Source organism: Taeniopygia guttata, chromosome 22, assembly GCF_048771995.1.
Source record: "Taeniopygia guttata chromosome 22, bTaeGut7.mat, whole genome shotgun sequence".
NCBI lineage: Eukaryota > Metazoa > Chordata > Aves > Passeriformes > Estrildidae > Taeniopygia > Taeniopygia guttata.
Window position 1 is genome coordinate 4,664,235 of NC_133047.1, and position 18,251 is coordinate 4,682,485.

General features: G+C 64.0%; 3 protein-coding genes across 7 annotated transcripts; 2 read left to right on the top strand and 1 right to left on the bottom strand.

Annotated features, from left to right (window-relative positions):
* The first annotated feature begins 8 nt into the window (after nucleotides 1-8).
* GNLY (granulysin) lies at nucleotides 9-2,458 on the top strand. 4 transcript variants are annotated; one of them, XM_072917791.1, is made up of 5 exons: nucleotides 9-218; nucleotides 1,229-1,353; nucleotides 1,431-1,547; nucleotides 1,627-1,799; nucleotides 2,359-2,458. In XM_072917791.1, the coding sequence occupies exons 1-4, from the start codon at nucleotides 95-97 to the stop codon at nucleotides 1,792-1,794; spliced, it is 534 nt and encodes a 177-aa protein (XP_072773892.1). In that variant the 5' UTR covers nucleotides 9-94; the 3' UTR covers nucleotides 1,795-1,799; nucleotides 2,359-2,458. The 4 variants fall into 4 exon arrangements, with proteins under 4 accessions (XP_072773892.1, XP_072773893.1, XP_030145989.4 ...); XM_072917792.1 differs by having other exon boundaries at nucleotides 11-182; XM_030290129.4 differs by having other exon boundaries at nucleotides 75-742; nucleotides 1,232-1,353.
* A 1,894-nt stretch (nucleotides 2,459-4,352) lies between these two features.
* GCK (glucokinase) lies at nucleotides 4,353-10,654 on the bottom strand. Of its 2 annotated transcripts, XM_030290112.4 has the most exons (10): nucleotides 10,095-10,654; nucleotides 7,998-8,160; nucleotides 7,724-7,878; nucleotides 7,277-7,396; nucleotides 7,093-7,188; nucleotides 6,684-6,783; nucleotides 5,918-6,101; nucleotides 5,554-5,709; nucleotides 4,714-4,947; nucleotides 4,353-4,619 (listed from the first exon to the last, which is right to left on the bottom strand). In XM_030290112.4, exons 1-10 carry the CDS (start codon nucleotides 10,137-10,139, stop codon nucleotides 4,475-4,477), a joined length of 1,398 nt encoding a protein of 465 aa, XP_030145972.1. In that variant the 5' UTR covers nucleotides 10,140-10,654; the 3' UTR covers nucleotides 4,353-4,474. The 2 variants fall into 2 exon arrangements, with proteins under 2 accessions (XP_030145972.1, XP_030145973.1); XM_030290113.4 differs by lacking the exons at nucleotides 6,684-6,783; nucleotides 7,093-7,188; nucleotides 7,277-7,396; ... (1 more) ...; nucleotides 7,998-8,160; nucleotides 10,095-10,654 and having other exon boundaries at nucleotides 5,928-6,066.
* An 849-nt stretch (nucleotides 10,655-11,503) lies between these two features.
* Nucleotides 11,504-18,231, top strand: YKT6 (YKT6 v-SNARE homolog). The gene is made up of 8 exons (XM_030289955.4): nucleotides 11,504-11,660; nucleotides 12,501-12,619; nucleotides 14,759-14,841; nucleotides 15,572-15,672; nucleotides 16,436-16,540; nucleotides 16,695-16,760; nucleotides 17,062-17,163; nucleotides 17,508-18,231. Exons 2-8 carry the CDS (start codon nucleotides 12,516-12,518, stop codon nucleotides 17,541-17,543), a joined length of 597 nt encoding a protein of 198 aa, XP_030145815.1. The 5' UTR covers nucleotides 11,504-11,660; nucleotides 12,501-12,515; the 3' UTR covers nucleotides 17,544-18,231.
* Nucleotides 18,232-18,251: the final 20 nt, after the last annotated feature.

The following is an 18,251-nucleotide window of genomic DNA, read 5'->3' on the forward strand; positions in this document are numbered from 1 at the left end:
GGGGGGACCGGGAGGGGACACGGAGCGACATGGATGGGGGCACGGAAGGGCATGGAGGGGACATGGAGGGACCGGGAGGGGACATGGAGGAGGCATGGAGGGGAGCAGGACACGGGACAGCGGGACAGACACCGGGACAGCAAGACACCGGCACCGACCCGGGGCCCTTCGGAAGCCGTGGGGTGAAGGCCACGCGGGGGATGAAGGACACACGTGGGGTGAAGGGCGCACCGGGGGTGAAGAAGGGCACACCTGGGGTGATGGGCACACGGGGGGTGAGGGGCACACCGGGCGTGAGTGGCACACGAGGAGTGAGGGGCGCACCGTGACCGGCCCCAGAGGGGACACCGGACTGACCCCAGGGGCACACTGAGCCCTTGGGCTCCCCAGAGCCCGGAGGGGGCCAAGGCGGACCCGGGACAGGCCTCCCGATGTCGGGACGGATCTCGGGGTCTGGGCTCTCCCTCCCGCCCCACACGCTGTGGGATTTCCCCGAGGGGCGAGGCTGGGGTGCTGAGCCCCCCCATGTCCCCCCCGTAACCCCTTCCTGCGGGGTGGAGCTGTGAGGCAGGAGGGGCCCTGTGGAGCAGCCGTGCTCGGTTCTGTGGGGTTTGGGTTTTGGTCCCCCACCCCCCAGGCCTCTATAAAAGGTGTGGGGCCGCAGGCAGGCACCCGCTGTCAGTGATCTGCTGTGGGCTCGCCATGGCTGCCACCTTCCTGCTGCTGCTGCTGCTGCTGGCAGGTGATGGGGACCCTCCTGATGGCCACCCGAGGTGGAGGGGACAGGACACAGGGGGACGAGGGGGATGGCAGCCTGGAGGATTGAGCTGCGGCGGCTGGGCTCTGTGTGGGGACCTGTGTGTGACGGGGATGGGCTCTGTGTGGGGACAGGCACTCAGGGATGTGGGAAGGAGGACAAGGGGACAGTCAGAAGGGATGGTGGGGGCTGCAGGGATGGGAACAAGCACCTGGGGGTGGCAGGGATGGGCTCTGCCCGAGCACCCAGGGGTGGTGGGCACGGTGCCCGTGTTGGGACCGGCACCTGGGGACATTTGGGGACGGGGTCTACGTGGGGACCTAGGAGCAGTGGGAACAGAAGGATGTGAGCACAGGCATGAGGGATGGTGGGGATGGGGTTGAATACCTGGGGCAGGTGGTTTAGGAGTCTGAGGACTTCAGTGATGGGCACCCAACCTGCATCCACGCTCACTGTCCTGTCCCCGTGCAGCAGCAGAGGCCACGGTGCCCCTGCCCTGCCAGGGTGACCCAGCGTCCTGGTGCTGGGACACGGCCACGGCCATGCGCTGCGGCTGGGAGCAGCAGTGCCAGCACCTCCACGACAGCCTGGCCCTGGTGAGACCCCAACCCCAAGTACTGCCAGGGCCACCCAGGGGTCCAGGCAGCCCTGAGGGTGTTTTGTGTCCCCACAGGGGAATGCGTCTGACGGGGACAGGGACAGCATGGGGCAGAGCAGGGGGATTAAGTGCAGCCTGTGCACCAAGGTCCTGAAGAAGATACAGTCGCTGGCAGGTGACGACCCCGACGAGGTGAGGGGTGATGAGGGTTCGGGGGACTGGGCTAGGGGCCCTCTCCCTGTGGCCCCCTGACCTGTGGTGGCTTTGGCAGTCGGCAGTGGCAGAAGCAATGCGGAAGGGCTGCCGGGCGCTGGGCCGGGCTGTGGGCAAGGTGTGCAAGCGGTTGGTGAAGAAGTACCAGGACAAGATCAGCGAGGCACTGCAGAACGGGGACACGCCCCAGGACATCTGCACTGCCATGGGCATCTGCCGCTCCTGAACACGGTCAGTGCCCACCCGTATCCTGATCCTGCATCCCATGGGCCGATCCTGCATCCTGTGTCCTGCACCTCGCATCCTGCATCCCCATCCCATACCCCATGTCCCATACCCTGTGCCCTGCACCCCACATCCCCATCCTGCATCCTGCATCATGTCTTGCACCCTGCATGGTAATCCCACAGCCCCTGTCCTGCACTGCGTTGTGCACGCTACAACCTGATCCTGAACCCACATCCTGATCCTGCACCAAATGTCCTGCACCCCATCTCCCAATCCTGCACTGTGTCCTGATCCCTGCATCCTGCACCCCACATCCTGATCCTGCACCCCACATCCTGATCCCATACCCCCCCCTTCATCCCACACTTTGCACCCTACATCCCTCACCCCCTGCCTGCCGGCGGGGTGGGAGTGTGCTTGTGGTTTCTGAACCTTCCCTGCTGCAGGCTGTAGGGTGGGGGTGAGCCAGGTCACCCTGCAGTGTGTGGTGGAGTGGGGGAAGGCTGGGGAAGCTGCTTCTGCTGGCCCCCGACTCACGCCCTGCTCTTTCCTCTCTGCACAGGCACAGCCCCGAGTGCCCCCAAACCCTGACGCCCCTCCAGCCCCTGATGCCCCCGCAGCCCTGGCATCCCCCTCCCCCTCAGTAAAGTCCCTCCTCTGGCTCCTGGGTCTCGTTTGTCTGCCCTGGGGGGACACGGTGACACGGCTGTATGGCACCAGGCACTGGCAGGGGACAGTCTGGGCCTGGCCTGCCCACAGCAGGGCCAAGGTGACACCGAAGGTGCCAGCGGTTCTGTGGGGATGCGTCCCATGTGGGTTGGAGTGAGCGGTTCCTTTCGCACACCTGGGTGGGCCTGGCTGTCATGGTCCCCTCGCTGCACCCTGTGCCTGGCACTGCAGCCGTCCCTGCGCGCGGCACTGTCACTTGTCACCCACTTGTCACCGGCACTGCCGTGGGCTTGGGACTGTCCTCACTGGCCGGCATTGGTACTGTCCCAGCTGAGCACGGGGAATCCCTTCTGCAGTCCCAGCCAATCAGAGCACAGGGAATCCCTTCTGCAGTCCCAGCCAATCAGAGCACAGGGAATCCCTTCTGCAGTCCCAGCCAATCAGAGCCAATCAGAGCACAGGGAATCCCTTCTGCAGTCCCAGCCAATCAGAGCACAGGGAATCCCTTCTGCAGTCCCAGCCAATCAGAGCACAGGGAATCCCTTCTGCAGTCCCAGCCAATCAGAGCACAGGGAATCCCTTCTGCAGTCCCAGCCAATCAGAGCACAGGAATCCCTTCTGCAGTCCCAGCCAATCAGAGCACGGGGAATCCCTTCTGCAGTCCCAGCCAATCAGAGCACAGGGAATCCCACACCCTTTTTTTTTTTTTTTTTTTTTTAAACTTTAATTCCAACCAATCAGAGTGCAGGGAATCTCTTCTGTTTGCCCCTGGCCAATCAGAACAGAGATCTGCAGGTCTCTGAGGGCTGCCACCAATCAGAGCTCAAGATGCCTTTTGGTGCAAGCCAATCAGCAGGCAGGGAATCCTGCAGGCTGCAGCGGGCAGCGCAGAGGGATCCCCTTGTCCCCCCGCAATGAGGGATCCCAGTGCCAGCCGTGGACCCGGGGCCCCCAGGAGCAGCACCGCTGCCTGGCCTTGTCCCTTGGGTGACACGGACACCCCTGTGTCCCCAGCCCCTCAATGCCGTGCGCTCTGCGAGGACACCCAGATCCCTCGGTAGTCCCAGACCCACGCTGGCCCCACTGCCCGTGGTGATCCAGTCCCCCCAGGTGGTCCCAGGTGCCCCAGAGGTAGCCCAGCACCCTGAGATGTCCCTAGATCCCGGGTGCCCCGTGTCCCAGGGCACCCCCAGACCCCTGCAGTGGTCCCAGATATCACAGTTATAACACATACCTTGGGGCTGACCCCACACCCTGAGTGGGCCCCGGACCCCCAGGGATCCCAACAGCCCGTGGTGTCCCAGCAGGACCCCTTCACCCTGGGCTGCTCCAGACCCTCAGAGTGGCCCCAAACCCTGGCTTACATCCAGAGCCTTCAGAGAGCCACAATGCCCTCTGGTACTGCCAGATCCTTAAAGGACCCCCGCACCCTGGGGTGCCATGACCCCCAGAGGGACCCCAAGACTCTGCTCCAGACCCTCTGGTGAGCTCAAATCTCTGGGGTGCCCCAGACCTTCCAGGGAACACGGGTGGGGACCTGGCTGGAGGGGATCCCCCCAGTATGCCCTCCTCCATCTGGTCCATTTCTGGTGCACTCTGCTCAGCCTCTGCACCCCAGGGATCACTGGTGGGGAGCTCCTCTACCCTGACATCCCCCCCACAGTACCCCCAGAGAGCCCCTTATCCCTAGACCAACCCCCCTGGGGGGGCTTTCTCCTAGCAAAGGGGCTGGGTTGTGCTGGAGCCCCCCTTGCTGCAGCCCTGTGAGGATGGGGAAGGGAGGTAAGGGCACGAGAAGCTCCTTGGCCACCCCAAACATGTGGGGCAGCCCCATGGGGGTCTCTCTACCAGCACGGGGGGAGAGGATCACTGGCCCAAGCGGCCCCAGAGAAGTCCACACACACCCCGTTTATTGTGGGGCCGGAGCTGCCTCCTTGCCGCGTCCGTGTCTGCTCCCGGAGCGCTCCAAGCAGGACCACCGGCCCCTGCCATGCCCCTCCAAGTCCAGCTCACTGCCCCATCATGCAGGCCATCTTGCAGGCCACGGCTGAGATGAGGGCGGCCCCGCGCCCGCTGCCTTCCTCCGACTGGATGAAGGTGATGTCGCAGCCGGGCGTCAGCTGCCGCACCGTGGCGTGGAAGTGGTCCTTGAAGCTGGGAGGCAGGGAACAGGGGGTCACAAATGGGGTCAAGGCTTGGGGGATGAAGGGAGACGATGGGGACGTCATCGGGGCCTGGGGATCCCCACCTGGGATGGAGCTTGTAGACGGAGCCGTCGACGCCGACCGTGATCTTGAGGGTGTCCTGGCTGCGGCTCTCCCGCATGCGGTTGATGACGCCGGCCAGCCCGGCCGAGCACATCTGGGCAGCCCGCGTGGACACGCTCTCGCACACCCGGCGCACGATCTCGCAGTCCGTCCGCGACGGCAGCAGCTCAAAGGCCGACAAGATGTTGTAGATCTGCTTGCGGTCATCAGAATCGCTGGGGTGGGGGGAGAAGAGGGGCTCAGCACAGGCCGAAGGGTGGGGGCCCTGGGTGAGTCAGCTGGAGAGGGATGGAGGGAGTGATGGGATCGGGATCCTCACACGGGACTGTTGTTGGGGGTCCCAGGGTGGGGAACCCCAGCTGGGTCAGTCAGAGCAGGCTGGTGTGGGGTGATGGCATGGAGGACCCCAACATGGGGCTGGTGTGGGGCGATGGAACAGAGGGGCCTGGAAGTGGGTCCCCCCAATGTGGGGTGATGGGACATGGGGACCCCAGTATGGGACAGAGCAGGCAGGTACGGAATGATGGGATCATGATGGCCATGACAGGGGACACTGCGGTTTGGGTGGCAGAACGCAGGACTCCAAGATGGGCAGTCAGAGTAGAGTGCTGTGGGGTCACAGGATAAAGGACCCCAAACTGAGGCACTCAATCAGACTGGTATGGGACGATGGAACAGGGGGATCCCCTGTGGGACAGCCCAGAGCAGAGAGGGAGCACAGACTCCTCAGCATGCCTGGACCAGTGTGGAGGGAGGGCACAGACCCCCCAGTGCGAAGCAGCCTGGACCTGGTTTGGGGGTGCCACCCCCCAGCCTCGCACCTCTCGATCTGGGACATGAAGCGGGTCTCAAAGGTGCCGCGAGTCTTGAGCTTCTCCGAGGCCTCGCCATTGAAGAGCAGGTTCTCATCCACCAGCTTCAGCAGCACCAGCCGCACGATCTCCCCCATGTACTTCCCCCCAATTATCTTCTCGTACCTGGGGGGGGGGCATAGGCCAGGGGGGCATCAGAGCTGGGATGTGAGGGGTCACATCCCACAGCACCCCCTCTTTCCTCGCCCCGCTCCTTGCTGGATGTGTTCCTGCGCACGGGCACGGCCCGGGGCGAAGCACGCCGGGGCTGAGCCCAGCGTGGCGCAGGGGACGGGGGGACGCCCAGAGGAACTGGATCTCTCCTATTCCTTACAGTTGCTGACCGGGGTTAAGTGAGGTCTCGTCCACCACGCGGTCGTACTCCAGGAGGAACTCGTCCAGCTCCCCAGAGGCACCAAAGGCGCCCCACTCCGTGTTCACGCACATCCGCCCCTCGTCGCCCTCCACCAGCTCCACGTTGTGCATCTCCTCCATGTAGCAGGCGTTACAGCCCGTCCCTGCCGGGAACCGGGCATGGCTCTGGGCGGCGGGGGGACAGCGGGGATGCCCCCCACCACAGCCCTCCCCTCCGGACTGGGATAAAACTGGGGCGGTGGTGTGGAGCAATGGGAAAGAACTGGAGGGGGTCCAGACGTGCCAGGGCAGGGTTGGGACCCCTATGGAGCCTGAGGGACGCTCCCCAGCCTGGTGACTGACAACAAGGGGGGGTTCCAGGACATGGGGAAACGCTTTTAGACTAAAAGAGGGGAGATTTAGATTGGATACCGGGAAGAAATCCCACCCTGTGAGGGTGGTAGGGACTAACAGGCCAGAGCCACCAACAGCCTGGGGCAGGGCAGCCCTCTGGGGACCAGCCCTGCTACGATGACCACCCCCTTTACACCCAAAGTGCCCCAACCATGCCGGGGCCAGGCAATGCCATCGCGTGTCCCAGCCACCAGACACCTCAGCGGAGTGCCACAGCCACCCCTCTGTACTTGGAATGTCTCCCCAAAAGGACAGGGGTAGCAGCAGGGGAGCAGGCCCATGGGACAGTGCCCCACGCCCAGCCACGTGTCCCTGTAGAAGGGGCATCTTACCCACAATCATCCCAACCTCGCACCGGTGATCTTCGTAGTAGCAGGAGATCATTGTGGCCACCGTGTCGTTCACCATTGCCACCACGTCCATCTCGAAGTCCTGGGGACAGGGACCACTGTGGGCTCATGGGGGGTCAGGCTGCCTCACAGCAGGCAGGTTTGGGGTGGGGACCTGGGCACGTGTCACGCACAGGTGTGCGCACAGACACGAAGCATCCCTGCCCAGGGACACATTTGGCTCCAGCAGCCCCAGCACGGGGACGGCTGCGCTCCAGCGGTCCCTTCCTGGGGACACAGGGGCTCCAGCGGCCCTGCTGCAGGCACGGCCAGGCTGCAGTCAGCCCCTGGCAGGGCCAGCCGCGGGTGCCGGGGTGTGCCACGGTGGAGCAGCAGGGTCTGATCCGCTCACCCCTCTCCGTTTGATGGCGTCCCTCAGCAGCCCCACCACGTTGTTCCCTTCCGCGCCAGAGGCTTTGAAGCCCTTGGTCCAGTTCAGGAGGATGCCCTGGAATGGGGGTCAGACCGAAATGGGGCTGGGGTGTAGGTGAGGCCCGGGGACCCCTAACCCTTGTGCTGCCCGGACACCCCCTCACCTTGTCGATGTCCTCGTGCCGCACAGGGAAGGAAAAGGTGAAGCCCAGGGGCAGCTTTTTGTGCTTCATCTGGTGCTTGTCCAGGAAGTCAGAGATGCACTCGGAGATGTAGTCAAAGAGCTGGAAGAGAGGAGGTCCAGCCGTTCCCAAGGGATGTCCCCACCCTTCCTCTATCCTTGGACAGATGCTGTCCCCCACCATGGGCTCCCCAGGCCCGGACACCCCCAGCTTCTGCTGGCTGATGGATGAGTGTGTCCCCTCAAGCATTCCCACTGAAACAGACACGACGGGATGGGATGGGATGGGATGGGATGGGATGGGATGGGATGGGATGGGATGGGATGGGATGGGATGGGATGGGATGGGATGGGATGGGATGGGATGGGATGGGATGGGATGGGATGGGATGGGATGGGATGGGATGCCCTCCCTCTGTGCTCCACTGACCATCTCAGCCGTCCCAGTCATGGCATCCTCTGGGATGGAATACATCTGGTGCTTCGTCTTCACCTTCCACTGCCCCTCCTCCCCCTCGCCCACCTTCACCAGCATCACACGGAAATTGGTGCCGCCCAGGTCCAGTGACAGGAAATCTCCCACCTCTGCAAAGCCAGGGAGAGGGGAGAAGGTGACGGGCTCCTGGTAGGCTCAGCCTTCTCCGTGGAGCTTGATGGGGTGTGAGGAAGGGGTGCCACACGAGGGACTGGGAGTGAGGCCATACCGGAGCCCTCAGGGGTGGAGCGCACGTAGGTGGGCAGCATTTTGACAGAGGCTTCCTCATGTGTCTCCAGCTTGAGCCCTCGGTCCATCTCCTTCTGCATCCGGTACATCACCTTCTTCAGGTCCTCCTCCTTCAGCCGGAACTCCGACAGGATCTGCTCCACCTGCACACCACACAGCATCAGCCAGGGACGGGGATTTGGGATGCAAGGGGCCTGAACTGCGACAAGTTCGGGAAGCTTCAAGTTTCCGTTCTCCCAGCCCTGTTTTCCCCACGGGCACACGGAACCCTGAAATGACTTATCCTATCACTCTGCTGTTCTCCTCCCACTGAACAGGGGCATCAGGGAACCCACAGGACTGTCCCAAGGCACCGACCCCTCCTGGTGCTGCCTGCAGGATGCCATGCTCAGCTCTGGTGTTCCTGGGGACCAGGGCTGGCACTGGGGTTCTGCCATCCCTGTCACCCAGCTGAATTTTTTGGATGGCTGTGGAGAAGCCGGCACCATTCCAGCAGCGACCTGGGACATCCCATCCTGATGAATCCCAGAGTCACTCCCAGCAAGGAGCGCTGGCTGTGCCATTGAGGAGCACAGCACTCCCGCTGAGGATATGGGATTCTTTCATGATGAACATGCTGGTGTGTTTTCCTTGTTCCCCTGGGAGCACCCCTCTCCCTGTGTCCCCCTGGGAATCGTGGGCACCGTTTTTCACCCAACAAACGTGTGGCTAACACAGGGCAGAGGGCAGGCAGGAATATTCTTGGGGATTGCTGCCTTGTCTCGCTGCCAGGGAGAGCCGCAGGGCCCACTCCAGGGAAGCACCTGGCAAGCAGGATCCGTGTTTATCCTTTCCGTAGCAACCCCGGGCTCGGCGCAGCCCCCATTAGGCGGCAGGGCTGGGGCCAGGTGCCCCGGCTGTCAGATGGAGCTGGAGCCGGCAGCATTAGGGCTCATTAGGCTCCAGCGTCTTCCCCTTCCCGGCACACAGATGTTTGCCTCGAGGCCGCTGCTGTTTCCTGACAGGTTTTGGGGTAGGGGGCTCAGGAAATCGTTTGGGACGTGGTTTGGAGCCTCCCAAGCCTTGCCTGGCTCAGTCCAGCTGCTCTCCACCCTGGCACATCACCTGGCCCTCAGTGCAGCCTGGACCCCCCAGGAATGGGGCTGGGCACCCGGAGCAGCATTGTGGTGAGGTTTGCCCTGATCCTGGGGGTGTTTGGCCCAGAACAATTGGAAAAATCCTGCCAGGAAAGCGTGGAGCTGGATCTGATAATCTCTCCTGGGTTGTTGGCGGAAGGTATTCGGTGCCAATCCATCCCATAGCACCCCTTGGCATGGGAGCCCCAGATCTGCCATGGCCAGAGGCTCCCCATCCCAAGGCTGGCACTCTGGAGTCCCAGTTTTATTTCTCCAGGGTTTTTTTCCACCTCAGCACCACATGTCCCTGCTCGCCTTCAAAATAATGGGTTTGGCCCTTCCCTGGCAGGATTTGGGCCTTCCCACACGGCGTTATCTGGCTCTCAGCTTCCCATGGAAATGCTGTGCTCCAGTGCATCCCACAAAAGGCATGGAGCCGGGAACCATGTGGCTGCAGTGTGCAGGGGCCAGTGACACCCATCCCTGCTGGTCCAGCATATGATGAGTCCCCTCAGTGTCCCCTGGGTGTCCCCTTGGTATCCCAGCTGGCAGCAGGGCATGTCTCCACTGTCCTCACCCCTGACCCCGTGAGCTCAATCCATCTGGGAGAGGATGCTTCCCAGAGACAGCTGGCAACGAGCCCCGTGCCATCCTGCCTCAGTGACAACGATGACAGCCACCTGAAGGAGGTGACAGGCCCCCCTCATCCTGGGGGTGCAGCTGAGTGGCTGCAAGACGCCCGGGGCAATGTTGGGATGCAGAATGTCCCACAAATGCTTCCAGCTCCATCATGAGCCCTCAGTGCTGTGCTGGGGGGTGACCTCAGGGATGGGAACCTCGGGCGGTGCTGGGAGCACCCGGCCCCGCTCCAGGGAAGGCTGGAACCCCGGTGAGGGTCCGCACTCTTCCCCACACCCACTGGGCCCCCCCGGCCCCCCAGCACCGCCCTGCAGCCGCCTCACCTTCTCCTTCCTGCCGCTCTCCATCCTGGCTCGGTGATCCAGCATGGGGGCAGGCGCGGGGCGGGGTGGGCTGCGGGCCGAGCCGTGCCCCCCTCAGCCGCTGTGTGCCCACCGTGGTGCCCGGCCTGGGGGAACCCCCTGCCCTGTGCTGGCGGCTGTCCGGCGGCGCTGGGCTGCTCCGTGCCTCGCCGGTGCTCCACCTTCGCCGCGTTACCGCATCGGCCGGGCCAGCGATAACCCCGAGGGGGTCCCGGGAGCCTCAGGCGGAGGGGCCGGGAGCGGGGCCCGGGGCCCCGGTGCGCTCAGCGCTGTGCCCGCACATCTCCGCTCCGCCGGGGCTCCGCTCACCTCTCCCGCTCGCTCCCTTGATAAATAAATCCCGGGGCGGGGGTCCCAGCTCTGCAGACCCCCGGTGCGCTGGCCCGGACCCTCCCCGCGGAGCACCACGCCCCGGGTCACCCGTGTCCCCGTTGTCACGCCAACCGCTCGATGGCGGTGGCAAGCACTCCAGCGGCCGGCTTGGCAACCGGCACGCTCCCATGGCGACCGCGGGCACGGCAAGGCCGGCGGACCCCGCCGAGGGGCGCGGCCGGCGGGGCGGCGCTGCGAGCCCCGGGACCGGGCGGGGGTGCCGGATTTGAGGAGGGGGATGCGGCACCCCCGCAGCCGCGTGTCGCACCCGGCGTCGCGCAAATCGGGGTCTGTGGCGGTCCGAGACCCCGAAACCTCCCGGTGCTGCTCCGGGAAGCGTCTCCTCATCCCCGGGAAGCCCGGAGGGGTGCCGGGGTGACAGCCCCGGGGGGCTGCGGGGGCTCCGGGCAGGGCACAGGGTGTGGGGGGCAGAGCACGGTCTGGGGGACACAGGGTCACCCCACAGCACCCCACTGCTCCCCCCGGCCGCACAGGAAGGCCCTGGCAGCCCACCCTGAGCGGTCCCCGCACCGCGGAGGGGTCCGAAACGCTGGGGAGGTTCAGCCCCGGCCCCCCACCATGGAGGGACCTCCACCAGGGCAGGACCGCCCCACGGAGGGGTCCCCGCTCCCCGGGGCGGGCCCCGGCACCCGGGGGAGGCTGCGCCCTCTGCTCAGAGAGGGTCACCACGCCATAGGAACGGGACCTCACACAGGAGACCCCCGACCCACCGCGGGACCCCCGACCCACCGCGGGACCACGCCCACACAGCGGGACCACGCCCACACCGCGGGACCCCGCCCACACCGTGGGACCACGCCCACACTGGGGCCCCGCCCCCGCGGCCCCGCCCCACGGAGCCGAACCGGCCCCGCCCCGCGGCCCCGCCGGGCACAGCGCCCCCTGCTGGCCGCCCCGAGGAACAAGCGCCACCCCAGCTGGGCGTTGATTGGCCGCCCGGGTGACACCGGAGAGCGCGAAAGCGGGCGTCGATTGGTCAGAAGGTTGAGGGGGCGGAACCACTTTGGCGCGTGCGCAGGGCGGGAGGAGTGCCACGGCACCCCGGGCCGGCACTTCCGGCCGCTGTGCTCCACTTCCGGGTCGCGCCCATCGCCGCTCGGCCGCCGCCTGCGCTGGGCTGGGACCGCAGCGCCGGTACCGGGCGGGCCCGGGGGTGGCCGTGGGGATGGCTGGGGCTGGCCGGGCTGGCGGGGCTGGCCGGGGCAGGCCGGGGCTGCCGGGGCTGCCGGTACCGGGCGGGCCCCGGGGCTGCCGGGGCTATACTGGGGCTGCTGGGGCCGGGGGATGGCTGGGGCTGGGTTGTACTGGGCAGTGGCCGCGTTATACTGGGTGGAGGGGCTGGGTTGTACTGGGCTGGGTTATACTGGGCTATACTGGGTTATACTGGGTTATACTGGGGTGGATTTTACTCAGTTTTACTGGGCTGGGTGCTCGGTTTTACTGGGCTGTACTGAGGTGGGTTTTACTGGGTTATATTGGGTTTTACTGGGTTATACTGGGCTGTACTGGGTTATACTGGGGTGTACTGGGCTATACTGGGTTATACTGGGGTGGATTTTACTCAGTTTTGCTGGGCTGGGTGCTCGGTTTTACTGGGCTATACTGGGGTGGGTTTTACTGGGTTATACTGGGCTGTACTGGGTTATACTGGGCTGTACTGGGTTATACTGGGGTGGATTTTACTCAGTTTTGCTGGGCTGGGTGCTCGGTTTTACTGGGTTGTATTGGACTGGGTTTTACTGGGCTGGGTGCTGGGCTATACTGGACTATACTGGGGTGGATTTTACTGGGTTGTAGTGGGTTATACTGGGTTGGGCTGGGCCGGGCCGGGCAGGGCTGCGCAGTCAGGCGTGGCTCGGGCCGGGGGCTCCCCCTGGCCGGGACGGGAGCGGGGTCTGGGGTGGCCCCGGGCTGTGGGGTGGCCCCGGGGCTGTCCCGGCCCCACAGGCCCAGCCCAAACCTTCTCTCCCGCAGCCCAGAGCCGCCGCCATGAGGCTCTACAGCCTAAGTGTCCTTTACAAAGGCGAGCCCAGAGCGCGCCTGCTCAAAGCTGCCTACGACGTGTCCAGCTTCAGCTTCTTCCAGAGGTCCAGGTGCGTGCTGCAGCCCGGGGGGAGCGTGGGCAGAGCTTTGGGAGCTCTGCGCCCCACTGTTCCTAAGGGGGAGCTGCTCCTGGGGAGTTGGGACCTGCTTGGAGTGAGGGATCAGCCTCAGGAGTGGAGAGAAAATCCGATGTGGTTGGACTCAGTGGTGTTAAATGTTTTCTCTGTGGTTCGTGTGAAACCCTGGGGCCGTGGTGAGGGGCTGGGTCCCTTCTCTGGTGGTGAGATGTCTGTGCCCCCTGGCTGACGAAGCAGGGTGTTCAGGGGCAGTGCTTGCAGTGAGGGATCAGCTCAGCAGTGGAGTGAAACTCCCAGAGCCCCAGCCAGCAGCGGGGCCCCACAAATCTCCAGCACACCCAGGCCACAGCCCTGGCAGCGGGGTCAGCTCTTCCCAGCCCACAGAGCCCTGCTCAGGTTATCCAGTGCCCTCAGGTGAGCTGGCTGAGCCCCAGGTGCCACTCCAGGCTGCCCACAGGGAGATCAGGGAGCTCCAGCAGCTCCTGAGAATCTCCTGGAGCTCTGGAATAGGTTGTTGTTGCTTGGCAGGGTAGGGGAGTTAGGAAATTCCTCTGGGACCCAAACTTCCCCTGCCAAGTTTTCTGGAGCCTCAGGCAAGTCTGGTTCTGCAGTTCCAGGGGAAAGGCTGAAGTAAGAGTGTCTAAAAAAGCTCCTTCTCGGCCAGATGTGCCAGTGGCACCAGGTGCAGCCCCAAAACACTCTGTGGCTGCAGCTCATTTTCCCAAATCCCCAGAAACTGCCCGTGTGGTCGTGCTGAGGGCTGTGCCCGAGGCGAGCTCCGGGGTTTCGGGAGGAGCAGGGTGTCTGTGCCTGTCCCGGGTTTGTTCACGGGGATGCTGGCCCAGGTGTGATGTTCAGGGCGTGTTTCAGGGCTGGTCTGGGATAACCTGCTGGGCAGGAGCGCAGGGCCGGGCTGTGCCGTGCCTCCTGCCCGCTGAGCGTCTGCCAAGGAGTTTGGCAGGGTTGGGAAGGCAGAGTGAGTGCCCAGTTCCTGCCGGAATACTGGGAAACAAAACCAGCACTCCCAGTGGAAGAGCAGTCCTTGAAGATGCATCCTGGGCTCTAACTGGCATGTAGTTGGACTCGGTGATGTTAAATGTTTTAGATGTTTTCTCCGTGGTTCATGTGAACCCCTGGGGTCATGGAGGGGCGCTGGGTCCCTCCTCTTGTGGGGAGGTGTCCGTGCTCCCTCTCTGCTGAAGCAGGAGCGTTCAGGATGCTCAGGAATCCTTGGGCTGGACTTTTCCCTGCAGTGCAGAGTCTCCGTGGCGCTGGTGGCCAGGCTGGGAGCAGTGCAGACCCCTCTGAGGGATGTAAGCTGAGGCAATTTCCCCTCTGGACTTGCTTCCAGCAGCGGGAGGCGGTCAGAGAACCACGGGCTGTGCCACACCAGTGCCTGTGTCCAGGGACATTTTCTTGGCACCTCCCAGGCAGCAGCTGTCCCACTCCCTGCTGTTTGGCCAGCTCTGTAATGCCATTCCTGATAAAACATCCCTTCCTGGGGTTTTCCAGCTGAACTGGGGAACGTGTTCCCTCACATTGGCTAACCCCAGCATGGCCAGGATGTGGTGGTGTTCTGGAAATGGGTTTACATGAGTCCTGCTCATTATTTTTGGCCTCTTTTCCTTTGCTGTGGGGTGACAAGGGCTCACTAAGGAGCCTGTTGGACAGGCCTGAGCCTAGGCTCAGGAATGTGTTCCAAATTAGAGCCAGTCTGGCTTAAGGATGTCCTTTAGCTTTGACTCACGGTGGTGGCTGGGTGCCTGGGGGGTCAAGCACCCAAATCATTCCATGTTTCCACGATGCAGCTGCTCACCAGGTGCTGGCCAGGCAGAGCCAGCTGCAGTGGCATTTCTGCTTTCTGCTAAGTGGTTCAATGGCATTTGTGCTTTCTGCTAAGTCCCCAAAAAGTGAGTTCAGCCCAAGGACACCAGGCTGTCACTGCAGCTGGGGGGCTCTGGGTGCTCCCCTGGGGACTGCGGGTGCCCGTTTGGGGGTTGCCACTCCTTGGGGGTTCAGGGGCCAGCTGGGGGCAAACTTTGCTGGCCGGGGGCCGTGTCCTGGCCGTGTCCCAGCCCACGCTGTGTCCCAGCCCACGCCGTGTCCCCACAGCGTGCAGGAGTTCATGACGTTCACGAGCCAGCTGATCGTGGAGCGCTCGGCGCTGGGCAGCAGGGCCTCCGTCAAGGAGCAAGGTGAGAGCTTCCCCCAGCCCCATTCTGGGGAAAGTCACCCCAAAACAGAGCCCGGGGGGGGCAGCGCTGATGGTAGGAGCTGCTGGGGCAGGTGGGAGCCCAGCACAGCGCGGCAGAGGGTCTGCAGGACTTGCAGAGGTTCTCAGGGACCTGCAGAGGTTCTCAGGGACCTGCAGAGGTTCTCAGGGACCTGCAGGACCTGCAGAGGTTCTCAGAGACCTGCTCCAGTGCCTGTGCTCTCCCTGGCTCCCTCGGTTTCCCTGGAGCTCTGGGGTTGCAGCCCCCCCAGCTCCTCAGACCACCCCACTGAGGGGTGGCTGTGCCAGCTTTGCCATGGCTCCACATCCCGAATTCCCACCTCATTCCAGCCTCCCTGTCCTGCTCCACGTGCCTCTGGAGCCCCAGGACTTGTGGGAGGCCGCTTGGATTGGCTGCTGGAGCCTGTTTGATGGCACTCCAGCCTTGTTGTTGGTTAAGATCGGGCTGAGCCCTTCCCCCACTGGGTTTTATTTACTGTGGGATGTCAGTTTTGTGTCCCTCACTGCGGGACACGTGGGCCCTTCAGCTGAGCCCCAAATTTTGAGCTTTTCCTAAGGGAGCAATGAGACATGCAGGTGTGATGACACCTTCCAGGGCGGCCTGGGGGAGGCTGTGGGGGCTGGCCGGAGGGTGGTGGGTGCTGGGGGTCTCGGGGCGTCGGCTGTGCCTCTGACAGGAGTTTCTTTGGCAGACTACCTGTGCCACGTGTACGTGCGGAGCGACGGGCTGGCCGGAGTGGTGATTGCAGACAATGAGTACCCCCAGCGCGTTTGTTTCACCTTGCTGGACAAGGTGAGGGCTCCTGCAGCCTCCCTGCCCTGCCACACACAGGACTTTTGGTCAGGGCTGGACCTCGGCCTTTGCAAGTCTGTCTGTGTTTCCTCCTGGGGCTCCAGCCCCTTCCCCACCTCCGGACACTCTCCAGCCCCTCCTTGCCATGAGGGGCACAGAACTGGACCCTCGAGGGCCCTTGGCAGTGCCAGCACAGAGCATGGCCACTGCCCTGTGCCTGTGGCCACACTGTGGCTGGTACAGGCCACCTGGCATAGCTGGGCTCATGTGCCCACTGGTGCCAGAACCTCCAGCTCCTCCACTGGCAGTTCTCCAGCCAGGGAGACAAGCTGTGAGACCTGGGCTGTCCAGCCTGGAGAAGGCTCCAGGGAGACCCCAGACCCACTTCCAGTACCTAAAGGGGCTCCGGGAGAGTTGGAGAGAGACCTGGGACAAGGGGGAATGGCTTCCCATGGCCGGAGGGCAGGGTTAGGTGGGATATGGGGGAGAAGTCCTGCCCTGCAGGGTGATGGGACTAACACGGGTTTCCCAAAGAAGCTGTGGCTGCCCCATCCCTGCAAGTGTTCAAGGCCACTTTGGACAGGGCTTGGAGCAGCCTGGGCTAGTGGGAGGTGTCCCTGCCCATGGCAGGGCTGTGGATGAGCTGTCAGGTCCCTTCCCAAAAACCTCCAGATCTCCTGTTTTGATGAGCAAAACCCTTCCAGCCACTGTGGCCCCACAGCTGTGGCTCCTGGGTGGTCAGTGCTGCTTCCTCCCCTGGCAGGTGCTGGATGAGTTCTCCAGGCAGGTCAGCAAGATGGACTGGCCTTCAGCGTCACCTGCCAGCATCAACTACTCTGCCTTGGACGGATACCTCAGCAAGTACCAGGTACAGAGCCCCGGGACCCCGCAGGGCACCAGGACTGAGGGTCCCTGTGTTCCCTGCAGCCCTGAGAAGTGCAGGGCAGATACCTGGGCAGCACTGGCACGTGTCCCTGTGGTGCTGCCAGCACCAGCACCAGCACCATGCTGTTTCTCCCCAGAACCCCCGTGATGCTGACCCGATGACCCGAGTGCAAGCGGAGCTGGACGAGACCAAAATCATCCTGGTGAGGCTGCAGGGCTGGATGCTCGTGCCTGCACAGGCCAGTGGGGGCCCTGGGGCACGCTATGGGGCAGGGGAGAGTCACCCCAAGCCATTACCAGAGACCTCCCTGGGGTGGGAGCTCCCTTTCCTCTTTCTCTTTTTGTCTTGCCCTTTTTCTCCTTGGGCTTTTCCCAGCTGGCTGGGCCAAGCTCCCAGAGCTGGGGGGCTGCAGGAAGGTGGCAGGAGGGGTGGTGGCACCTCCATCTCGAGCTGCAGGGTGCAGTGGGGCTGCAGCTGGGGCTCAGCACACCTTTCTCTGGCAGCACAACACTATGGAGTCACTGCTGGAGCGTGGGGAGAAGCTGGACGACCTGGTCTCCAAATCAGAGGTGCTGGGGGCACAATCCAAAGCCTTCTACAAAACGGTGGGTGTGAGGGTGACCCCCTCCCCAAGGGAGCCGGGAGGGGTGCAGGGTCATCCTTGGGGGGCACAGCTCTGCATGCCGGGCAGGGATCACCCCTGTTCCCCCAGGAGAGGGGTGCAGGGAGCCTGGAGGCCCCAGCTGCAGCCGCCAGCCCCTCCCTGGGGGTGTCCTGCACCCTGCCCTGGACCCTGTCCGTCCCAGCTCCTGGCACCAGCTCTGGCCACACGGAAAGGAGCCTCCGGGCCATCAACCTTCGTGCTTGGTCCTCCTCCGGCAGGAGAGGGGATGTGTGGGACCCCCAAACCCTCGGGGAGCTTCACCGATGGTTTTCCTTCTCTTCCTAGGCCCGAAAGCAGAACTCCTGCTGTGAAATCATGTGATGTGGAGCCCGGGGTCTCCACCTCTGGACCACCAGCCCTCCACCCCCCTCCACAGCCCCCCCAGGGCTGTTCCTGGGGCTGGGCCGGGGGTCCTCAGCCCCCTGGGCTGATGTGACTGTTGTCCACCTTGAGGGGACACCAAGGCTGGCGCCGGGCTGGCACCCAGTGGGGGTGGTCCACACCGAAGACCCCCCCACCCTCACTGTTCCTGGGACAGCTGGGACCAGGGGACGCCCAGCCATGCACTGCCCTGCCTTCACACCCCCCGGGAGCCTGGAGGAGCCCCCCACTCTGTCCGGGGGGCTGAGGGGGCAGGCAGAGCCCCCTGCTGCCATCCCAGGCAGCTTTTATGTATTTGTGTCCTAAGGGTGAGCTGGGGGGTGGGAGAAGGGGGAAGGGAAAAAGAAGGTTTCTGGGTTGGGGGGTGCTCTCTGCCTCCCTGGCAGCCCCTCCCCAGGCTGCTGAGGCCGGAGCTGTGTCCTGGGGATGGAGGGACCCTGCGCCTCCGAGCCCCTCCTCTGCTCCCACCTGCCAGGCTGGGGGCTCAGCACCTGCCAGGGCCCAGCAGCCCTCACCGCCTCCTCTTCCTCCTCCTCGGGAACGGAAAAGTTGGGCTTGGGCTGTACCTCGGGTGTTCTGTGCCCTGGCTGCGCCGGCCGGGGGGATAAAGTCGTCTTTGGCAGTTGCAGCCCTGTTCCCTCTCTGCGG

Excerpts from the sequence above, each read along its gene's own strand:
- GNLY (XM_072917791.1), top strand. The coding sequence starts at position 95 with ATGGAGGGGAGCAGGACACGGGACAGCGGGACAGACACCGGGACAGCA. Across the intron at positions 1,354-1,430 it reads TCCACGACAGCCTGGCCCTG|GGGAATGCGTCTGACGGGGA; the intron begins GTGAGACCCCAA and ends GTGTCCCCACAG. Across the intron at positions 1,548-1,626 it reads CAGGTGACGACCCCGACGAG|TCGGCAGTGGCAGAAGCAAT; the intron begins GTGAGGGGTGAT and ends TGGCTTTGGCAG.
- GCK (XM_030290112.4), bottom strand. The coding sequence starts at position 10,139 with ATGCTGGATCACCGAGCCAGGATGGAGAGCGGCAGGAAGGAGAAG. Across the intron at positions 7,397-7,723 it reads TGACTGGGACGGCTGAGATG|CTCTTTGACTACATCTCCGA; the intron begins GTCAGTGGAGCA and ends CCTCTCTTCCAG. Across the intron at positions 6,784-7,092 it reads ACGCCATCAAACGGAGAGGG|GACTTCGAGATGGACGTGGT; the intron begins GTGAGCGGATCA and ends CCCTGTCCCCAG.
- YKT6 (XM_030289955.4), top strand. The coding sequence starts at position 12,516 with ATGAGGCTCTACAGCCTAAGTGTCCTTTACAAAGGCGAGCCCAGAGCG. Across the intron at positions 12,620-14,758 it reads AGCTTCTTCCAGAGGTCCAG|CGTGCAGGAGTTCATGACGT; the intron begins GTGCGTGCTGCA and ends GTGTCCCCACAG. Across the intron at positions 16,541-16,694 it reads GATACCTCAGCAAGTACCAG|AACCCCCGTGATGCTGACCC; the intron begins GTACAGAGCCCC and ends GTTTCTCCCCAG.